General features: G+C 40.9%; 1 protein-coding gene across 2 annotated transcripts; it reads left to right on the top strand.

Moving 5' to 3' along the window:
* The first annotated feature begins 69 nt into the window (after window positions 1-69).
* LOC311342311 (SR-related and CTD-associated factor 4-like) lies at window positions 70-23,863 on the top strand. Of its 2 annotated transcripts, none has more exons than XM_084467153.1 (18): window positions 70-204; window positions 1,248-1,331; window positions 1,498-1,542; window positions 1,655-1,816; window positions 2,156-2,273; window positions 2,541-2,674; window positions 2,950-3,120; window positions 3,491-3,558; window positions 3,672-3,771; window positions 4,083-4,151; window positions 4,429-4,508; window positions 8,095-8,282; window positions 8,427-8,527; window positions 10,142-10,255; window positions 10,683-10,839; window positions 11,166-11,260; window positions 21,895-22,024; window positions 22,690-23,863. In XM_084467153.1, the coding sequence occupies exons 1-18, from the start codon at window positions 175-177 to the stop codon at window positions 23,106-23,108; spliced, it is 2,265 nt and encodes a 754-aa protein (XP_084323279.1). In that variant the 5' UTR covers window positions 70-174; the 3' UTR covers window positions 23,109-23,863. The 2 variants fall into 2 exon arrangements, with proteins under 2 accessions (XP_084323279.1, XP_084323278.1); XM_084467152.1 differs by having other exon boundaries at window positions 2,538-2,674.
* Window positions 23,864-23,981: the final 118 nt, after the last annotated feature.

The raw sequence follows: 23,981 nt of genomic DNA, 5'->3' as shown, positions 1-23,981 counted from the left end.
CTTCTGCTCGTTGACGCAAACTGACGCAAGTTCATCCGATCTGATGACATATTAGCATGTAGCTACCCTAGCTGGTTGACATTATTATGATCACAGCGGGAGGATAGCGAACAATTAATCTATCACATCGTTCCACTCACGGGTTTTGATATAAAAAAAAATACAAGAACAGCAATGGATGCGGTGAACGCTTTCAACATGGAGGTAAACTTGGTTAAGTTTGTATTAAAACGGATCTCTGGTTAGCTCTAATGCTAATATACTATATCCATAATGGTGGTGTTTGGGGTCGATATACGGTATGGATATCAGATAAGGAAATCACAGTTGTTTATCCTTTTTAGATTAAGACACTTAACTTGCATTGGGATAGATATGTACCTCCGGGTGTGGCGCTAGCCTAATGGCATTTGGCCTATCCGAGCTAAGATGCTAACGCACGACTTATGTTCGCGGCGATATGCGTCGTTGTTCATAACATGATATATAAGATAACGCTTGGAAGTGCAAATACTTATCATTAGACATCGTTTTGGATATCCTAAAGAGGTGCATTGATCTAGTCTAATGGTAGTGAATGCGTCTCTGGAATAGTTATTTCCCCTCCAAAATGGCAAGGCCTTATCCCTTTTAGAGCCTAACGTTAAACACTGAACTGTGAATTGTTATGGCTGGGCAGGTCGTATTTACATTGATGGTTAGCCACTGAAGTTGTTTTGTATGTGTGGAAGTTTCACTAGTGATACAAGTGTAGTACTAATGGTATCCACCTAGTATTTCTGTCAACAATACAGGCAGCCGATATTTGCCATATTGAACTAGTGCATATTCCTTAATTGGGCTGTCATTATCCAACAAGAAGTTGGCTTCCGTGAAAACTTGCATTACTGACCTATCAGTGGATGATCTTTACCCTTTACTTTGATATTTAGTTAAATTAACATGTGTTTGTAAAATAGTCTTATTTCAACTATTGCTGTGTGGCTAGATTTGGATTTCATGGGCATATTTTTCCTGAACTTTGCATTATTTTTGCCTAGGAACGGTCTGCTTCAATAGCCACCATCACCACAAACATTTCAGCTCCGAGCCCATCATGGGATTTATGTTGTCATTGTGTTGTAGTTTATTCCCATTAATGAAGCAGAGATGTATTTGGCAAATGGCACAATTACAGCGTTTTAACTTGCTCAGCTCTCTTACCCAAAGCAAATGAAGACATTCATATTCTTTCCATGATCTTTTAGTTATTCTCCATGATTGAGATGAAGCCTCCGATATCCCGTGCCAAGATGATGTCAGTCACAAAGTCAGCAATCAAAGCAATTAAGGTAATGCAACAAACCTGGTCCACCTCCTAGCTGGTATATAATTTTTTAGAAGAAATTGTTATTTTTGTCTAAATTGCTGCACTTAGATCCATTGTTTAGTTATTGTTGGCCACCGGTTGTTGATGCCAACTTATAAGGTGTTATTTATTTCCATTTCTTTTCATAGCTTTACAAACACGTTGTCCAGATAGTTGAGAAGTTCATCAAGAAGGTATGTATTCTTTAGGATGTTGTCTTGTTGATCTCTTTTTAAAATTAAACTTGGATCTTGTGGAGTTTGTATGGCTCTATGCCAATGGTTTATTTATTGTTTTCCGTCTCAGTGCAAGCCAGATCTGAAAGTCCCCGGTTTGTACGTGGTGGACTCCATTGTCCGACAGTCACGCCATCAGTTTGGTGTGGAGAAGGATGTGTTTGGACCAAGATTCCTGAAGAACTTCACAGATACCTTCCATAATCTCTACCTCTGCTCTGAAGATGATAAGGTACGAAAGCTCAATGTGTATGAGTTGTTTGTTAAATTATTTTCTCCAAACCCATGCAGCACAGCCCATTCTAGTTAATATTGACTTCTGTTGCGTCAGAGGTAAAGTCTTTTTATACTATTTTATCTAGTAATGATTATATTTGTGTGTTATTTGATGTGGTTCTAGTTTATATGTATATTATCTGGTCCTAGTCACTCAATTTAACAAATGGCTGGATGCATAAAATGAATGACTCGCAATGTTTGATCAAGAGAACATTGCTCATAATGTTCTCGTCAATAAAATGGTTTAGTGCAGGCCGACTCTTAACTCATGTGGTGTCACATTCTCTTTTAGAGTAAGATACTGCGTGTGCTGAACCTGTGGCAGAAGAATGGAGTGTTTGACATGGACATCATCCAGCCTCTGTTGGACATGGCCCATGGCTCTCTAGCACCAGCTCATTCAATGGGCGGTAAGAAAGAACTGTCCTTCTAGGCACGCCATGTTCTCTATGGCCTTCCAGCAGACTGGACATTGCTATCAACACTAGTACCTTTTTGGTTGAGAGTGGAAAAACTTTGTCTCCACACACTATCCTGCTCCCTGAATGCATTCATCTTATTTAATAACTTTTCAACAATTGCTAAGCCCCCTTTCTTCTATTCTCAACACATTGCACGCATATTTCAAGTGTGGATGCAAGAACAGGGCCAATCTAAAACTTTTCGTGATCCAGCAGGTCCAACCGCCTTCCAGCCAGACCCCCAGCCTCCGGTCTCCAGCTCCCCAGTTGTAGCTGCTGTCTCCCAGCTGCCCAACTCCCATGCCCTGGCCGCTGTGGCCCATCTCTTCCAGACCTCCGGGGGACAGGAGGTAAGCCATGGTCTTCACCACTTTGATGTAGCCAGCTGGCAGATACCGTTCAGCTTGGAGTGACCCTAACCCATTTCCTTACATAGTTTGCTCCACCCATGTGCATAGTCTGATGATCTCCCTCATTAGTTCTATCCTCTGGCTTTTACTGATCACTAAATCACCTGTGTTCAATAAAAATCACTATTGGGGATTCTTATTTTAACTAACTAACTTACCTGGAACTAGGTCTCTCCTTTAGTTCTGATTTGAAAGATGATGTCTCTGTTTACCAGCTTCAGAAGATGCTCCAGAACCTTCAGCAGGGGGAGAACACGCAGCCGGCAATGATGTCCAACACCATGGTGCCAGAACAGCTCCACTCGCCCTCAGCACAGCACCATGTGTCCGCAGCACAGCCTAACCCCTACGGTGCCTTCAACGAACAGAAGAGCAGCTTAGCCAAGGTACCCATCTCTGACGTTTTGTTAGCATGTATGAAATTAAATTGTTCTCCAGCCTTGTTGTTCAACTTAAAAAATATATTTGAATAAAAATATATCGTTTTTTATGTATATTGATTGATTATTTTCATAAGGAAAAGGTTGTATTTCATATGTGGATAGTGAACCACATCTGGGTACGGACAATAGCGTAAGCAACTTGTATAATGCAACGCATCAGATGAATTGTAGAACATGTCTTGCATGCATGCATTGCTCTACAAAGGAACCATACTGCTAATTTATAGGTTATTATGGTGATCATTTACAATGTAAAGGGAAACTAAAGGTCTTTCATTCAATTTGTTGATCATCTGATTTGCTATTTCCTCAGAAACTTCTCGATAGGTTTGATTACGACGACGAACCAGAGGACGGGAGGAATAAGGAGAGTCATTCTCTGTAAGTGATGTTCATGCCCGGGGGAGACTAGGGGTTAGGGTTAGTGTAGTCCTGTATGTTGGGCATCTGCCTTGATGAATGTACTACAAATGTAATGTATGTATCCTTCACAGAAGGCCTCCTGGGAACTCATTCAACCAGTTTCCTGGTCAGGCGACCAACATGGAGTCAAGCTTTCATCCACACATGATGGGAGGAATGAATGATCACGAGGTATTTAATCTAGCGCACAGTGAAGGCTTATCTCACGTAGAATACTGATAACATCCTTGAGTATTGTGTTCTGTGCAAGGGAGTGTGTAGGTTGAAAAAAATCCTGTAGGTTTGACAATTGGCTTTCAAGGGAAAGTGGGAATTGTAATTGTATTATAAATTAACTGATACTTTAACGAAGGCTTTAGCATATGCTGGATGTTTTGTAGTTGATGTTCTAGTGATGGTTGTGTACTAGTTGATTGTGTTGTGGATGGCTGGGTAATAGTCTGTTCTTGATGTTCTGGTGATAACTGTCTGTTTTCTCTCAGCATGGGGGACTGGATCACAGCGGCATGATGCAAGACGGTTATCCTCCCATGAATGATTCACACACACGGGTAAACATCTCAACCAGTACTTTGTTAGTCGGATGAGTGCAGGCAACGGAATATAGGTCGATAAATATGTTCTGCTCCCCACATCAAATAATTCATGGAGATGCAAGGACGAAAACAGAAACAATGTTCAAATATTTTCTTAATACTCTAGAGGGTATACTTAAAATACGATTTGAAAGAGCTTTTGAATCTTATTTTCCTAAATGGACCAGTTGATGTATTTTCTTCTTGAGCTTGAGTTGTGTTGACTGATTGTTTCTCCTCGTGTCCTCCACAGGGGGGCTCCAGAGAGGACCCGTCGTCCCGGAGAGAAGGCAGACAGAAGGGCTTCGGGAGGAGGTCACGATCTGGCTCCAGGTAGGAGGGGAATATTATGGGATGTTTGTGCTTTTATCCATTTGGTTTGGCCTAGATAAATCTGTGGTGTGTAAGCATGTAGACAGGGCGAAGGAAATTGCCAGCCCCCTCAGCACATTCTGGTGTAAACGCTAATAAATAATGAATTATATTATTTTTGACGGCAAACTGGTATGCCATGGTGAATATTTTATATTCCTGTGTGTTTCTCTAATGCATCACAGTGTTTCCCACAGACCAGGTAGCAATGTGTGGTGCCCCCCGGCAGGGTTGGCAACTTTTGGTTTTTGGCCGGAGTGAGACTCTGTACAATCTTATAATGCTTACATTATAACCAGGGGTGCACGTAACTTTTTAAGTGAGTTACTCATTTGAGTATTAGGAGATGGTGTTCGGTATGCACTCCACATGTAGCGTCGTTTGGTATTGATAAGGCGATTCCACCGTGGGTGGAGTTGTACTGCAAGGAGTCTAAGGGCTCCTTGCACAGTCAAGAGTTGAAGCCAATTTTTCTGTCTTGATAGTGTTATGTCTGTTGAGGGGCATTTGAATTATGGATGGCTGAATCAATGTCAGCATATAGCTCAAGTAAAACTAGGAAACAACATTTTAGATGTACTGCTTTGACATCTACTGTTCTGTCTTTTTCTGGTATTCTATCAATGTATTTAGTACTGCTATAGTAATGTATTGTTTTCTGCTCTCTTGCCTCTATGGATCTGTCTTGCACTATTACAGGTAGCTGTCATGCTACTCTGTTGTGTCTGATGGTTAGACCATATGGGGTGTATGTGATGGTGTGTACACGGTTTGCAGCAGCTTGTAAAAAGAAGCGACAAAGGGAAACTGAATTCAATAGTTTGCTATAGGATGAAATAGGCGATGGAAATAATTGCCAAGAACAGCACATGGGTCGTGTACAACTTTTGAGAGGGAGAGAAGGAGCAAGCACGAATGGGTTCTGTGTGCCTGCGAGCGCGTGCATGCTTGTTGCCAGATCAAAGATTGTACAAAGGACATGCACCACCGAAATCGGAAGGTGGTTTTTCAAGTGAAGTCAATAGACCCGAATTAAAACCGTTGTTCTTATAAATGTATCAGAGAACAAAGTGAAATATGTGCAGGATTGTCCCGCATTATGCTGGCCTGAGTTGCAGGATTTGAAAAAAAATATGCGCAATCCCCGCAATCCCGTGGTGAAATTTAAACACTGACAAAATAAACTTTCTTCTGCCAAATTCCTAGATTTATACAAATTAACTTGTTCACTTAACTTAACAGACTAGTTTTTGTGATTGCTTGACTGAGGCTGAACAAGGGGCAGGCATATCATTCCAACCACTCACAACAGTGTTGGGTTCTGATGCTCTTTGAATGTAGGAAGCAGGTATTCTTTCTGGCACCAGTCCAATTATGAATTATCCAATCACATTCTTCTAATGTTTTGTCCCGCTTCAGTAATCTGGTTATACTTGGGTATACACACTGTACATTACAGAGGTGAGACACTCTGAATGCTGTTCATGAGATTGGTATTGATATTGACCTGTTTGTTTTTTGGGTGGTTGCGCTCTGTGGCTAAACCAGCAGTCATCATCATTAGGATAGTATTGGTGAACACCACGACACTCGACTCAGTCTGGTCTTCTCCTAACTCGACTACAGGGTGACTCTTTCGTTCATCCTGGCTAGGCAACTCCTTTTCCCCTCATTTGGGATTTCAGTGGCTCTGTTTTGCATACTCGGGTGGAAGTGAGCCTTGCTTTGTGTGTGTGTGTGTGTGTTAATGAACAGTGGGTAGTATGATCTAGCCCTGTGTTCAGCGGGGCCAGAACACTTCGTGAGTCGTTTGCATCGTTTGTCTTTTTACCGGGCGTGTGTTATTACAGCGTTTAAACTTTTAAAAAGTGCTCTCAACTAAAGCAGGATTCATATTTTCCGTGACAGCTGTGGTCCATCTGACGTAAATGTCATAGTTCGTGATGGTCCGCATGGCCCCTATACAGACACCCATGGTCAGACTCCGCATGTGACCACGCGGACTGCGTCAGATAATAAAATGGCTGCACGTTTTGATTGATCAGCGGCTGTGTGAGGAGATCTGCCGAGAAATTGCGCTTGGGAGAGTTGGAAGATCAATTTTCTTCTAATGCTTATTCTTCTTGATTTGGTTTATAGTGATTGGCAAACATTGTCATGGTGGATTACCCGGCTACAAATGTGTTTGAGATAGGATCGGGAACCCCGCATTGGTCAAACGCCAGACTGATGAGGACCCTCAATTGTAGAATGAGTGAAACCGCGTGCACGACCAGTACATGGCTGCATGACCAGTAAATGGCCGCAAGTTAAGCAGAACGTGGAAAGTATGTCCGAGCCTTAAGCAATCAATTAAATTAAGCATTTGTTGAAACAGGTCCTCCATTGTGTATATGTAAAATTTGTGTTGAACACTTGCACAGGTTACACATATAATTGGTACTATTAAGATTTGCATATTTGTACATTCTTCTTAAGATTCAGAAGCTCAGAGGTGGAGGAGAAGTTATTCTTTATGTTGTAGTTCATGGAAATAGAAAGAATGAAACTAGGTGTACTTGTGCGGTTGTATACAAGTACTAAGTGGAATCTGCTTGACTGGGGCCTTGCAGCCCTATATAGTGCTATGTGTGAGTTTGATAAGCATTAGAATATTAGCAATGTGTTATCACATGACTGGGTTTTTCAGATGGACTAGACAATGCATCATGTGTTTTGCGATCAGTAAAGTAACATGAGTGGTCGTTCACGGTGGGTTAGGTACGATTTAAGAGCTATCATTTGGTGTACATTTTTAGAAAAGCCATAACCATCTGTCAGCTGTTGGTTAGTAAAATGCTCTGAGAATATCTGCTCTGGCTTACTCTGCACTAGCCTTTTTATGAGACAATTTTGTTCTAATACCACACATTTCTGACCGATCCGGGCAACCTTTCCCTAATTGGTTCAGGGAAATGCAAATCTGGTCTTAACAACTCTCAAATCATACCTAAAACAGCCTTTTATTTGACAGCTGTGTAAGCGAATATTATGTTGGATAAAGTGAGATCAAGTTACTCCTCTGTTGTTACAGAATTCTGCCAAATGACTACAAATAGGACTAATGTCCCAGTAGTCGTAGTAATTGGTTTTCTTCAAGTTAATTAATGTCACAGGACATCAGTGAATGTGGTTTAATCTGTTTCTGTCAATGTGTCAAATCATTTTAAAAATGGGGGCGGGACAACCTAACCCAGACCTAATTTATTTAGCTGGTAACGCTTTACGCTGTATGTATGTTGACAGGTCATTTTGGCCCTTTACAGCTGTTGATGTGTCAGTTGTTTTGGCCCTGTATCTATGTTGTATGTTTATACAGATGAGTTGTTGTGACCCTGTACAGATGTTGTATTTTTTACCTTGTACAGATATGACAGGTCAGTTGTTGAGACCTCGTACATGTTTTGTGTATTGATATACAGATGTTGACGGGTCAGTTGTTGATGAGACCCATGTCCAGATGTTGAATGTAGATCCAGATGTTGACTGGTGAGTTACTTTGACTCAGGTCTCCCAGGAGGAGGAGGTCCAGGTCTACATCCCGGACCAGGAGGTCTCGTCACCGGCGGTCTGGCTCGCAGTCCAGAGAGAGACGCTGGAAGTCTCGGTCTTGCTCTGAGGACCGAACAGAGAGGGAGCGAGACAGAGAGCGCAGACAGAAAGGCCTGCCCAACATCAAGGGACAGACCCTCAGCGGTAAGATCAACACACAGTTGAAGTAACTCTTTTAAAGAAGAGTCCCAGTCTGTGGTACCTGGTGCCACATATTCATTCATTTAGATCTAAGGGTAAACTTTTACCCTTTCCTCTAATTGGTTGTTGTTGCTGTTGTGCCTCTAGTTTGCAGCACTACATTGTGGGTGGGACAGCTGGACAAACGGACGCAGCAGTCTGATGTCATGTCCCTGCTGGAGGAGTTTGGCCAGATTGACTCCGTCAACGTAAGTCTGGACCGCCTTGTTTGCTGGCAATGATATGCAACATAAATATTTGATTCATTATGTGTGAGTGATACCAGACTAAAACTTGAATTAAATGTGCCCTCAAATGTTTGCATTGTCATTGTTAGAATGTCAGAATAAGAGTTGGCTTTTCAATAGATCACAACAGGCTGTGGTATGTTCTCATTATATCACAGTTAAGGGGCGTTGTCCGTCGGAGACCCCCTTAAATGTGCTATAATGAGAACATACCACAGCCTGTCGTGATCTATTGCTTTTATAAAACGGTTACGTAAGTATGGCGAAATGAAAGTCATAGACACCCTTAATTTTGAAAAAGCGAGAAAGTCAGAAAAGCTTTTTTTAACGAATACAAAAAAGTAGTCCCTCCTGGCTGCCTGCAAAGTGTACGGTGGTTGCTATGCGGTGGTTGCTATGATGGTAGCTTGGTTCGCCAGCAATTTAGCCTACTATCGAGTTCACTCACCGTGTGCATTTGCTTTACAACATTTCCACCCTCTCCAGCAATCAACATATTTTTAGGCTTCAGTGAACTATGCTATTGCTTTTTATATATAAATAAACAACAGTTCAAGTTAGGCGTAGAGTGATACTGAACACTGTAAACTGAACGGGCGTCATAGCTGTGTGTATACTCTCAATATACAACAGTTGGGAACCAATCAGATCGCTTGATTTAAGCCACCCGTTTTATAAATATATATATATAGAATTTTTTTTTTTTTGCACCACTTATGTTTTATTCGTTGTGACGCTTCAGCTAATTCATCCCAGTTTGAGTGCTGTAGCTAGTAGAATGTAGGGGTTTAGCCAAAAAGTAAACTATCAAATCCACAGTCGGAAGTATGCATCGTTGCAGAAACTACAGATGAATGAGTACATTCATCTGTAGTTTTAGCATGGTGCAGTAATGAAGCAGTGGCCATGCATCTGGAGCCTACCTTCTAATGACTAAAAGAGGCCATGACTTTGGTTGATGTTGGACATAGATTTGTTTGTACTATCATTTTCTACATCATAAAAAAAACAAAACTGTATTTAAAGGCATTAGGAGAAGGGCTGAGGGCTCATGTTTTATTTGCTTGCATATGTGTCAGGCCCCCCTTTGTTCACACAGATGTAATGGCTTTAATACATGGAGTGGCTTTAATACAATGACTGTGCAGGGGAGCACCGTTGAGGCATTATCATAATACAACCAAGAAGGCTGCCACTGATGTGGACCGATTTGTTGGTGTCCACCATATTGACAGTATTAAATTAACTGGACTGTATATTTTATTTTTATAACAACTGCACTGCACAACGTGTTGACGTACTTCCAACTGAATTCGAAGATGGTTTGATTACTCAGTGCAACCTCATACATTTCGTTCCTCTGATTGGTTGTAGGTCTATCCAATTGCTTCCAGAGGCAATTTGGGTCAGCGCCTGTTGATAACTCCCCTTTGGTAATCAAAAATGAACTGACCGGTTCCAGACTAATAAGTATTTGGGAATTGGTGTGGCGAAGTCAGGCTCCTAAAATGCAGCAGTCGTGAATGCCCTAGGAGACTATTGTTGAGACTACATGTTGTGGTTTCTCTCTAACAGATGATTCCACCCAGAGGCTGTGCCTACATCGTCATGGTGCACCGTCAGGACGCCAACACCGCCCTGCACAAGCTCAGCAGTGGCTTGTTCAAGGTCAACCAGAAGCCCATTAAGGTATGTTGCCCTAACCGGCTGTATGTACTGGAGGTAGATAGAGCTAGCCTAGTTTAGCCTCCTATAAGGATCTAGCCTGCTATCAGTAACTTTACTAGCCTTCTCCAGGGCCTAGCCTGCCTGCTATAAGGAACTAGCCTTGCCTAATTTGAGGATCTAGTTTAGCTACCTATAAGGATCTAGACTGCTATATGTGGCTATTTTAGCCTTATTCAGGACCTAGCCTATCCTTCTATAGGTAACTTTACTAGCCTTCTCCAGGGTCTAGCCTAGCCTGCTATAAGGAACTAGCCTAGCCTAATTTGAGGCTTGCATAATATAATGAGCTAGCCTAGTTTGCTACTAGGACTTTGTAAAAATGAACAGTTTCATAGAGAGTTCCTGCCAGCCATGCTAATCCAACCACCATGCTCCTCCTGTCTCAAAGATTGCCTGGGCGCTGAATAAAGGCATCAAGTCGACCCATAAGAAGTTCTGGGACGTGGAGCGGGGGGTGACCTACATCCCCTGGAACAAGGTGAAGGTGGAGGAGCTGGAGAGCTTCAGAGAGGGGGGCATGCTGGACATGGACTCCATCAACCCAGGTAAACACAGCCGATGTCTGCTTCACTCTTATCCTCTCTAGCATAATGGCTTTTTAATTCTTGTTGGCCTGGCCATTCTTTGTTGTGAATCGATTTTGGGTTACATATAAAATATATTTTATGCTTCATAATGAATAGGGATAAAAATAAAAAATACATTATAATACACAAAATTAAATAATTCAATCGGAACACTGTTTCCAGACCGTGGCGCCCCGTCCTAAAAATAAACAGCCAAAGAAAGGATGTGATACTACTATATTAACATAGAGGCTGTTGTTTTTGTTATGGTATTGATGACCCCTGCTGTGTGTTGTGTCCCGCAGACTGGGGGGATGTGGTCCAGGACCTGAAGCCAGCAGGGCTGAACGGAGGGCCAGAGGCTGAGCAGGTAGCGGGGACCGGCAGTGCTCCACTCCAGGTAATACTAACACTGCTTTGTCTCCTCCTTACTCACGGCTGGGACTCATCCATCTCCCAATATACACTATGGGATACTTACATATTTATATTTATATACATGTTCAGACACCACACACCTGTTAAAGCTTCTAGGTACTATATTTTCTTCTTTTAATCCAACTGTCATGTTTGTAAGATATATTTAATATTTTTAGTTAAATCTATTTTTAGACCTTATCAAGAGGAAATTTGCATTTAGAGAAAGGCTGGCTGATGGTGGAATGTCTGGTACATGCATCCATCTGCTAGTCGAGCTTCTGCTCTAAATTTTTCTACGTTGTGACACAGTGGGCAAAATAACTCTACTATTGATAATGGTGGTTCTCAACCCATTTTCATTGGCTGCTTTAAATTAGATTGACAAGTCATTTCAAGACTTGACAATTATTGAAAATACAACAAACTAGGATTTGAAAGTGTTTAGGGAACTTAAGTTCAAAGTGAGAAATGGTTAAACAGCGGTAGGTGAAATCATTGCATTTATTTATTTGTATTAACAAAAGCAGATTTCCATGCTTTTTGTTTCGGAGCGCATCTGCCAGTTTGAGGAAGGCATTTAGGAATGCTAAATACCTCTCTGTGAATGGATGTTTTTACAGTCAATGTTTTTGTTAATGATATGGGATATATTCACGTCGCTTCCTGACTGCGATGAGCTATCTCCATCTCCTCCTCTCCATGTTTGCTACAATCTGATTGGTGGATACAAAATCATCATCTGTACTGAAGGTTGTGATTGGTGGATACTTAATCACCATGTGTTGTGATTGGTGGATACATAATCACTATATGTACTTAATGGTGTGCTTTTATCCACTGTGGCACAATGTTTTTGTCCTCCTCTAAATAGCTCCATAACTTCTGTTGATGATTGCTTTCTCTCCACTATACTCGCACACAGACACACACACACACACACACACACACACACACACAGGATGCCATGGTTAACGTTGCACTGTGCACTCCTAACTGTTCTAATAAAGTGGTTATTAAAGAACTCATTCCTGATGGTACTTGCTGTGGAGATGAATCCTGTGTGTTTCTCGGTAGCGTTTGGGTCAGTGGCTGGGGTGTTGTAGTGAACTGGGGTTTGTCTGGAGTATATTTTTGTGCACAGATTCTACCACCTTGGATGTGGACTGACTCTTAAAAGGGGACATGGTACATTTTCCTTTATCGACATTTCTTCTTTTTCTTTGCAAACTGATACAACCCAATCAAGCAAGATGGAATTTGTCTTGTGGAGTCCTATTATAAAATGAATGAATGCTTACATTCAAAATGTCTAAATCTATAAACCGATGAGGAACTAGATAAAATAGCAAAAACCCGGTCTAATGGCTGAATGATGAATGGCACGTTGTTATGATTGAAATTCTCAAACTTTGTTTCTAGACAACCAACCTTGCCAGATTGCTAAACGTAGACATGTTGACTGTAGACTTCTATCTTTTAGACATTTCTTGTGTTTTGATGAGGATCTTCGGTCACCGGCCTTACCAATGCAAACCACATTCAAGTAATTTGTTTTTATTGTTTCTTTCATTCATGATTTTATTATTTATTTACGTGTCATCTCTCTGAAAAATGGTATTGTGTAAACACACCGGAGTTGTGACACAAGCTTTCTCTAAAGCTGGTATGTGTGTCGGTGGGTTGTTTTGGAATGCAGCCCTTCTACATTTATGAACTTATAATTCATCAGATACACAATAAAACAGTTGTTAAACAATAGGCCAGCAGTTAGGATCCCAACCGCTCAGAAAGTAGTGTTTATTAGTTATGATTTAGGCTCATTTATGGTTTCAATATTGAAATAAGAATAATAGTAGTATACTATTAGTTTAGAAAAATATATAAACAAATAAGAAGTTAGTTCAATACCTTTTAGCTTAGAGAGAAGATGGAAGCTAAAAGCTGTACTATATGACTCAAGTTGTGTCATATAAAAATGAAACTAACAATGACACTCTGATCTAAAAGACATCTACTATACAGTAAATGCTAAGCTCTAAGAAAATACATATCTGCGTTCTCCGACTGTAGACTACTTTCAATGGACATGTAAAACCTCCTTAACCCAACAGAATTAACCATTGAGTTGGGACTGAACAGCGTATCATTAAGGCTGATCAATTGACCAAAAATCGATTCTCCCAGAAACGAGTAGAATTTCGAGTGCATAAGGCTCACTTGAGAACACAGCACAAACTTGTGCACTCTTGGATGGAAGGGAGGCTGATTGCTAACCTTGACTTGTGAGTGTCTTGACCAATGAGCTGGAGGGACTCGCTTTTGGAGGAGGAGTCAGTGAGGTGGAGACCAGGTAAGCCCACTAGCTATGCTTCTGCGTGACAGTATCTGTGCTGGTTGTCTGAATGAAAACCACCCAAATTGAGGAACCAGTTTGTCTTTAATTGACATGTTTCCCTTTAGCCTACATTTAACGCCACACTGTTTCGTTCCTTGACTATAAAGACCTCTCCTGGTTGTTCTCCATCAACTGAAGCTGTACAATGAAGATGTGATTTGGCTTGGTTCATAGACTCAGCAGGCCCGGTTTTCGGTAATCCTGTAAAAAAAACTAAATTCAGAATCAATCAATATCATTGCTGCGGCCACCTTGCCTTTATCACACATGTGAGTGTGACATGTTTTTTCCCAAAACTGATATTTGTTTCTCATAGAGTAAAAAGATATAACGAGTCTGTTGCTCAACCCACTAAAGTGTTAACCACAGCTCGTAGCGACCCAGATTCTGACGTGCGTTCCTATGCTTCATCCATATATGAATGCACCAGATCATTCCCTCTTTCAACCTACTTTACTGTCTTTTCCCTCCTGTCCATAAACTCCTGAAACGTCCATCAAATGTATCAGCAGATACAATTTTTAAATAGTATAAAGATGGCAGTTTGGTGGAAATAATATCTACACACTGATACTGTTACAAGCCTTCATGTGTGCAGCCCACTGGGAGATCGGTAGTCACATTGACAACAAAACAGACAATTTTCTCAGATTCCTTGACATGATTTCAGTGTACATTTCCATAATGCTACTAATGACTTCAATCTTGGCATAAAATGTACATAATTACAAAGGCATTTTGGAAATGTTGACGGTTGAATACGAGAAGCCTTTACAAAAGCGAACCTTCATTATGTGGACAAATTAATGATGGGCATATTTGTTAGATTTTTTCCTTTCTATCTTTTCTTTCCCTCCTTTGCGTGACGGCATTAACGCCTTGCTTGGTGTGTTTCACTAAAACTAGATATTGTAAACCAAGATGCTCCAAACTATGAACTCCCTGCTTATAAGGAACACGTATCTTCTGCTCTTAGAATCTGAATTAAATATTAGGTCAACAACAAAGTCTGTTTTTCACAGGGTCATTTTGAGCAGTGAAATTCATTGTGACATGGCAAGCAACAGATGCGTAGAAGGCATTAGCAAGAAGATATCAAATTATGAAGAGTTAAAAATAAGGGCAAAAATGACAAACATATCGCATTGCTAGCAAAAATCTACATTTGATAAATAAAACACGAGCCACAGTTCCACAGAATGTAAACATTGGGAATATGGCTTATCTATCCTGGTGGTAAAAATGTTCACTATTATAAATTTAAAATGGATGTGTGTCGATGAATCTGTTCATTATTTAGGAATGTACAAGTGGCCAGAGCATGTGTAGAATTGGTCATGTAAGCAAAATGATCAATACAAGTGCCGGCTGAGAAGCCTGATTCAAAGTCTGTAGTCTGTGCTTGAATACTCCGGTAAGGTCTACTCGACGGCAGCGGTGTTAACTGTCCATAATCTGGGGTGGCAGAAGTCCTTCATGATTTCCATGCTTTCCTAAGGCAGGGTGTGGCAGAAGCCATGTACCGAGAGGAGATTGCAGCTGATTATGCCATCCCATATTTTAACATTAAAATATAAAGTAAGGAACATGCCCTAAGTAGCTGAGATGGGCTATTTATTATTGTTTATCCTATCCAAATACATTGATTAATTTTGTATCAAGCAGACCCTGTTATCCAAAGCAACACTGAATTTTAGATTCATTTTTAAGGAGCTGGTAGAGACAGCCAAATGGAAGACTGCAGACTTTGTGGTTGTGTCCCAGAATGTTTCGGCCTACCACACGCTGATCACAAGACCAATACTCCAGTCCAATACTTTAATATGTCACATGAATCGAAGGAATCTTTTTTTTTTACACTGAATGCACTGACTGCATTCCTCACTCTCCTCTTTGTTTAAATGTAAATCATAATTTTTAATTTTGTAGACAGTATGTCTGAAGTTGAGTAGCTCCTAACCAGATTCTGAATAGAAAGTCCTCTGTCCTCTATCCTTCATCTGAGATTTGAGTTTGACCAGGTCATGGATGACCTGCTCAATGGGTTAACAGTAGTGTTGTCAAACAATTAAAATATTTAATCGTGATTAATCGCATTAGTCATAGTTAATGGGTGAACAGTAGTGTTGTCAAACGATTAAAATATTTAATTGCGATTAATCGCATTGTCATAGTTAACTTGCGATTAATCGCAATTAATCACACATTTTTATCTATTCTAAATGTCCCTTGATTTATTTTTGTCCTATTATTTTTTTCTCATTTTAATGCTCTTATCAACATGAAAAAGTGGATTGGCTTGCTTTATGCAAATGTTTTCTTATTGAAAACAACATTGCCATATACACTGTAGTGTTCAATTTCACACCAATATTCTCACTTGGAGCAGTCATTCACACTTGGAGCAAATAATCTCTCAGACAATGTAACACTGTCCATCAATAAAAGGGTAAAAAAAAAAAAAAAAAAGTTAATCTTGCGATAAAAAAGTTGACGCCGTTAAAATGGGTGTGTGTTAACACCGTTAACGCATTTAACTGACAGCACTAGTTAACAGTATAAAGTATTCCGGCATACAGTGTTGCAACCAATCAATAATCATCCTCCTACCAGCTTTCTTTCATTTATTTTTATTTTCTTTTATGATTTTGTGTGCTTCTGCAATCTGTCACTAAGACCTTTTTATATTTAACATTTTAGAAGGTATAACTTGAGGTGTGGATCAGCACTTCAATGTGGGTGAGATGGCCGGGTCTGCCTGCAAACTGCCTGTCTCCCTGCGTACCTGAATGAGGCACGTCACTATGTAAGCCGGCAGTTTGTCGCTGGGAGGAGTCAAACTGAACCCCAATGGATCCTGATCTGGGTTCACGGGAATTTGTTGTTTACATTTGCTTCCGACGGTGAGTGACAATGCTCTCAGAAAGCACTAATAACTTCAAAAAAAGCTTAAAATTTTAACTTATTTGTATGACTTATAAATATAACTATTTATATTACATTTGAGTGTCTGACCTAAGGATATGTATATAGCATATCTTATCACACAGTATTATTACATACACAGTATGTCGTCATCATGTTACATCTATCGGACAGCAGGGGCCACTACACTTTGTTTATGTCCCCAAGCAGATACATGGGGTTCTTAACTAACGCATGCCTCTGATAACTGAGATGCTGTGACTCCCCTGGACTAGTCCTGTTTGGTCCAAAGTTTGTCTGTAGGGGCCCAGAACAACAAGATGACTTTCTTACCATAATACTTTGAATATACTCCAATGATGTTCAAATATACTTTTTATTTAATCTATTTTTAATCTTTATTAATTAATGAAGCCATTTCCATTGGTTTCCTGTTTTACCATTAGGTGGCAGCAAACTCACATAAGTTCTCACATGTAGTCACTCTTTAAATATTTCCCTTTAGCATTGGCTACTTTTTTATTAAATAAACATTCTTAACATTCTTCCATGTCTTCTAAACCTTGAAGGTTCAGAAACATTGTAATATGGAGTAGTATTCCTTGAAACAAGGTGTAAGCTGAACTTTGAGTTGAGATTGATATTACTGCTTTAGTGTGTGTGTGTGTGTGTGTGTGTGTGTGTGTGTGTGTGTGTGTGTGTGTGTGTGTGTGTGTGTGTGTGTGTGTGTGTGTGTGTGTGTGTGTGTGTGTGTGTGTGTGTGTGTGTGTGTGTGTGGATTTAGATAGCTGTTCAATAAATGACCTTGTTCTATGTTGCAGTACTACAAGAATTCCTTCATTGGTTGGAATTGCAGTTCCTAGGTCACTGAATCATTAGGAAACCCTTCCTTCCTGTTCCTCAATAGGATTTAGAATCCACAATCAGAAGAAATGCAGGACCAGCCTCAAGTTATCAGTGTACAGTACTTGCCAGAAAGCATCCTGTTTCCTGTAATATTCAGTTTGCTTCAGATGAATGTTCTGGGTTTGATCCCTAAATCGGAGGACTATCTGAGCAATATCAGGGCACTGAGCAAGAGATGAAATCCCTACACACACTTGAATGCCCTTTTATATTATCGAACTTCACTGTAAGAATCTCCTAAACAACTGACATAGTGATGGTGAGCAAGCGTCTTTCTGTTGACCCGACCACAGACAGGACACTTCTGTTGGCCCTCTAACAGCAGGTGAGTGTTCATGGGAATACCCCCCCCCCCCACCCCTCTTCCCTCTTCCTGGACAATAACAAGGAACATACACAGATGTGAAAGGTAATGAATGGATTAAACAAGGTGAAGATGTCTCTCTCTCCGCCTTGCTCTGGAGAAACTAAACACGGGGATGTGCCTGAACACTATTTATAAAACGCTGCTCCCATCTCACACGCGGTTGGTAGGACAGAAGGGAAACCTGCCAAACGTTGCCAACACTAGCCGGGAAAACTTGCTTGCTGTATTGTGTGGATGTGTAAAGATGGTGGCCAGCACTCAGGGGGTTCCCTGCGGACCCCTCATCATTAGGGCGTGTGAAGGTCCCGGAGCAACAGGGGTCCTGCTTCATCTCCCGAGGGAACAACACGCCAGGGTAAGGTCAGTTTCTAGTTTGTAGACGCTGCTGGTCAGTTTATGGCTGATGGAGATACAGGACACTTCCTATATAACAGGGACATGGCTCAGTTTATAGCAGATAGGTACTGGTCATTACCTAGTAATTAACCAACCCAACTTAATCTGATGTTATAGGTACTGACACTTGAAACACTTAAAAAAAAAAGTATATATTTATTGCTCAACTATTTATTAGAAAGGCAAATTCCCATCACTTTTCAGTTTTTTTTACAATGGTTCAAGAAGGCAGATTTCATGCTTGTTTAGCGCTCCCTCACATAAAAAACAAACATTATCTTCTGATGGATGTGTTTTCAACTGACTACACAACGATTGTATTGTTGTGGCGAGTTACCACAGATCATGCCACCAATTATTCTTAGTTGAATTTGTCAAGTAATTTAATTTTATATTATTTGATTGTGTTTTCAGCAAAATAGGCCTAGATAGTTGAAGTTTTGTTGAAAGAAGAGCTAGTGGCGACCTGTGGATTTTCAGGAAAACACTCCATGGTCTCACCTGAGAAATTTATATTTCACCTGAAGTATAAAGCTAAACCTGGACCTACAGTGGGTTATATAAATGTTTGTTTCATCTATTCGGTTGTAAATTACCTGATGAATAATAGTCAAGCATTTCAAATTTGTATGTAAGACAGGTTGATTTTAACTAATATTTTGATTTGGGATTTGATTATTTATTAAGAGATCAATTATATATGTGTTAATTGTAAGAAATGTAATGTAAGACCTTAACACGTTGATATGAAGTTCTAGTGCAATATTACAGATTGTGTACTATTACTCTGTAATAATATGTACTGCTATACTGTTTCTCTGCGGATTTACGTTTTTGTTATATTTTACAAAAAAATACAAACAATTCAAACATGATGCATCCATCTAACAAATCGATGTATGCATGCTCTGCCAATGTTGTATTCATACTAATATTGGCTACCACTTATAACGGGTTTGTTATGCATTCATACAACATATTTAATTTTAATTGACTAATTGCCTGAATCCTAAATGTTGTACTTATTATTATATATATTATATATAATATATATATTATAATATTCATATTTACTGCATGGGATTGTATTTGGTTCCATCATACTATATTGATGGACACATTCTGTCCATCCATCGGCGAATAACACTTCAAATTAAACCCATCATTTTAAACGTATGCACACAAAGTGAAACAGTTCATCTCGGAGCAACATGTCAGAAGATCAGTGATGAAGTGGAGCTATTGTTAAGAACCAGGTATTCTACTGTTCAACCACACCATGAAAATGTCAGTGTTATTGTGGTGTGTTAATGGATAGGCAGTAGGGGAATGAGCAATAGACACACAAGTTTCCTGCAATCAGACAAATGTGTTAATCAATTTGCTTGATTAACAGACATTTTTTTAGAAAGAAGCAAATATATTTGACTTTTTATATATTTAAATATATTTATATTTTTACATTTTGTACTATGTAGTTTATTTTACCCAAAGTGACACACAGTACACAATTTGGATGGATACATTTTGGATGCCCACAGGGAGGTTGTGGAAAATGGGGTTCGACCACAAAACCTTTTTTTTTTTTTTTTTCATTTGCTCAGCGTTGTATCTCCAGGGGCATGGGCCCCCCCAATATAATCCGCCCTATGGGAGATCAGATCAAAACTGAATGATGTGTACTCTTCTACTGAGCCCCTGTGTATATGGGCATACAGTAAGGATATTTTTACATGTCTAGTTTTTTAAGATAAGAGCGTCATACATCTGAACATTTGACATGTGATGATGTACTGAAAAGCAAAAACTGAATCGAAATATCATCTCCACATCTCAATTGGGATTTTGTGCTCGGCACTTGGAAGAGATTGTGAAGATTCACCAAATATCTTTCAATTTATGGCATCAATCCACTGCTACGAACAATTCCTTTACCATCTTCGCTGTCCAGCTTGTTGAGAAATGTCCAAGGCTCGGGCAGCTATAGTGTGCATGTTATTTGCCCTTGTGTGTCCGTGTGTTTGTGCATGTGCTCATACACACGGCAATGATCTTGCATCTGTACCTACAATTTACTGTTTTAACAGACGTTTTTATCCAAAGAGCCTTGCAGTGAACTCGGCTACATGTTATTGAGGAACAGGTAGGGGTTAAGGGGCATCTTGCTCTAGGATACCTACAGGTTAGGTTGTGGACATTAGTGTTCAAACACGCTACCTTTCAGCTTGGAGACGAACACCCTGACGACTTCTGATCCTTTCCAGTATCAGAACCATTGGTATATCAACTGGTTGGTGTGCTGAACCAGGCCCAGCAGTGTGGTGTTACGGATCACACAGGATATGGAAAATATGTAATCAAACTATATTCTCTAATTTCTCAGATGATTAGTGTTTACAGGCAACATTTATTCAGTTTTACAAGCATAAGATGTGTGTTGATTCTTACTTATACTTCCTTTACCTCCCCCTCGAGTACAATATAACAATATTATTGATACAATATTCCTTCTGAAATCTACAGAAGATTATAATTCTTTTGTCCAGTTGAATTTAGCCCTTTTCTTTCAGGTTAGCACAGGAACCGTAAATTTGTAATGGACCAAATAGATTGCACACACACACACACGTGTTTATCTAGCGGTGTGGAGAGGATCATAGCCTTCAGGACAAAGGATGGATAAAACATATTGCCCCAGCCATCAGCCGGTGGGCTGGGAGACAAACGGGCAGGAGAGGAGGGACTCACTCAGTCCAGCTGGTTCTACTTAGGAAGTCAACCTTGGAAACCGGCTACTGTCTCTGCTCTTCCTTTCTAGAGCCTTCCTGCTGCTGCTCTGTGCTCTAGGTCGGTCAGACAATGCTCTGTGTGTGGGTCACAAAAACAACTTGAAAAAGGGATCTTTGAAGTGGTGGAGCATATTTACACCAGACCCTTTTATCAAAGCCGCTCGCCCCAAAGACACACAGTGAAATCAAAGACATGTCCGCAGCGCAGGAAGGGGCTGGGGCACCTCAGGGATGCCCACAGGTAGTTTCCGGACATTGGGGATCGGATGCGTTACCTTCTGCTGGGATTCGGATGACCCTGTCCCCCTCACTACACTCCTGAAGAGCCCAACGTCGTCCTTGGTAGCATCAGCACACGGAATTTCACTCTGATTTAACACCGTTCATGGCTATCGTACAAACGAGTTCCAATTCAAAGAGAATGTGTGACTTCTGTCAGGGGTTCCCAAACATGTTAATGCCGTCACCCACCTGTGGAAGTACTTTTGGCCCAGGTCAGGTCAAGTGTTTTTGTGACGTAAAATAAGCAATATATTGTCATTGACATGTCACAAATAAAGTTGGATGATTAGCATTTAATATGTGCACCACTCATGAATACAGTATTGGGCCCCCTGCTGCGGCCCACTAATGGGTCGTGACCCACAGTTTGAAAACCACTGCTGTATTACCGTATATAATCTGTATTTAAGGACATACTGCGGTATCATCACATTGATCACTGAACAGGACTTTCTGATCATGGACCTCCCACAAGCGAGTGGGCCAATGGTGAATACATGAATTGAATGTAATATTTGGACATGACACCCTCTGTCTCTCTCTATGTCTCCCAGGTCCCACTCCTAGCCCAGCAGCATGCAACAGCCATGGGGGGCCCTCCTGGGTTCCCTGCCGGCATGCTGTCTCCTGGTGGAGCCCCTCCCTTCCTCTCCTCCAGGTTCGACCCCTCTAAGCTACAAGAAGGTAATGACCCACTCAGCTCATCACCAGACACAAGCAGGGCTGTGTCCAGGGTGGGGGGCTAGGGTGGCACATCCCCCTGTAGTTTATTTGAAACATAAATATTAGGCCAAACTTAAAATCATAGCGCCCACCACAGAGCATGGGATCTATCTATGATTGATAAAGTATATATTCCCTTATATATTCCCTTCCCTGTATCTAACAAAGACCAGCAAATTTGAACACATAACACTAAATTCTCAAATCCCTTCATTGGCTCCCCGTATGTCAGTAGTAAGTACTGCTGTTCACCTATAAATCAATTAAAGCCAACTTATATAACTGTAATGCTTTCACTATATGAACTCTCTAGACCTTTTAAGAATAACTGGGACCAGCTGGTTGTTATCAAAACAAAACATGGAAAAGCAGGATTCAGCTACTATGCAACACATGGCTGGAATAAACTGACTACATTTAAATAAAGGTTAAAAACCGTTTTAATACCACCTTTGCTTTCTGTTAAACTATAATACATTTTTATGTACTTGTTATTTTATTCAAATGTCTTTCATGCATTCTTTTAAATCCTGCTTTCATGTCTTTTATGGATCATTTTAAATCCAGTTGTTGAATGTATTGATGCGCCTATTACAGTTAAATATGTCGTGATTCTTGCCTCGCAGGGTTCTCCCCGCCCGCTGCTGGAAGAGGGAAGCCTTCCGACGACTCGGCCAGCGACACCAAGCCGCCCGACGCCATGTCCCCCGACTCAGGGGCCGACAGCCGGCTGGGCTCCCCGGGGCCCCAGTCCATGACCCTGCCCCCGGGCCCCAGGCCGGGCATGCTCCCCCACATGCATAGCCCCCCGCCAGGCATGGGCAACCCCCACATGCCCCCCTTCCTACCGGGGCCCAACATGGGCCACATGCCCCCGCAGATGATGTACCCGCCGGACCGCTACCACATGCACATGCCGTTCCCCCCTCGGGGGCCTCCCTTCCCCCCTCGCGGTCACCCCATGGGGCCCGACAGAGGGGGGCCCTTCCGGAACGGAGGGCCCCCAGGGTTCGGGGGTCCGCCGTTTCTCCGGGGACGCTGGTGAGGGGTGGAATAGCAGGGGGTCGGTTAACCACTGTGACCAGTAGTGACAATCCGGGGGGAAGGACCCGACACACAGACGAGACACACGAGAACCGCTGTGTGTTTAAAACAACAAGAGGATCTTCTCGCAGCCAAAGACACACTCTTTTGTTTTGTGATTGTTTCAGGTTTTTTCAACCGGCAGAAATGTTTTTAGTAGCGATGTTGGCTCCCATTGCATCAGAGTTACTGGATGTAAATAGTGTACATGTGTGTAGCCGTTCATATCAGTTTGTATATTTGAGATTATGTTTATATACCGTAGGGATCAAATTTGTCTGGTCAGGAGAAATTCGAGAAGAAATGTGTATTTTTGTCATTACTTAAATAAGAACGTATGTAGGGGAAATAATGGTGCACATTTATTATTTAATTCATTTTTGGTTATTCCAATCTATTTTATAGAAGAAGAACAATGTTCATTTTCAAACTCATTTTCAAAATAATTGGGGTAACGAAAGTGATTTCTCATCCCGCCACTAGAGGGCAGACTAGTCCCGCTTTCCTTCTGCTGCTGAAGTGAAGGACAAAAGGGGAATGTTGAGTTCAAATGTAATAACATTTTTTACAGAAACATTTGCAAGAACATATGGAGCTGGATATGCTTTAACATAGCCCTCACATTTCTTAAAATACTTTTCTTTTTTGGGTCGGTGACTAAATAACAATGTTTGTTTTCTTCTACTCCCATTTACAAGTAAGGTAATCTGTGCCCACGTTGATTAAAACCATTATTTACTACTTGCAGAATTTTGTGTTTCTGTGGAACGAGACTTTTTGCACAAAAATAACATTTATATAAAAATTATATACAAAAAAGTACAACCAAAAAAAA

The sequence above is a fragment of the Micromesistius poutassou genome, assembly GCF_964030765.1.
Source record: "Micromesistius poutassou genome assembly, chromosome: 4".
NCBI lineage: Eukaryota > Metazoa > Chordata > Actinopteri > Gadiformes > Gadidae > Micromesistius > Micromesistius poutassou.
This window is presented reverse-complemented; position numbering and strand designations above follow the sequence as displayed.

What these genes read in the sequence shown, in the direction of transcription:
- LOC311342311 (XM_084467152.1), top strand. Translation starts at nt 175, where the DNA reads ATGGATGCGGTGAACGCTTTCAACATGGAG. An exon ending in CATGGACTCCATCAACCCAG is followed by an intron (nt 10,840 to 11,165) that starts GTAAACACAGCC and finishes TGTGTCCCGCAG; the next exon opens with ACTGGGGGGATGTGGTCCAG. An exon ending in CCGGCAGTGCTCCACTCCAG is followed by an intron (nt 11,261 to 21,894) that starts GTAATACTAACA and finishes TATGTCTCCCAG; the next exon opens with GTCCCACTCCTAGCCCAGCA.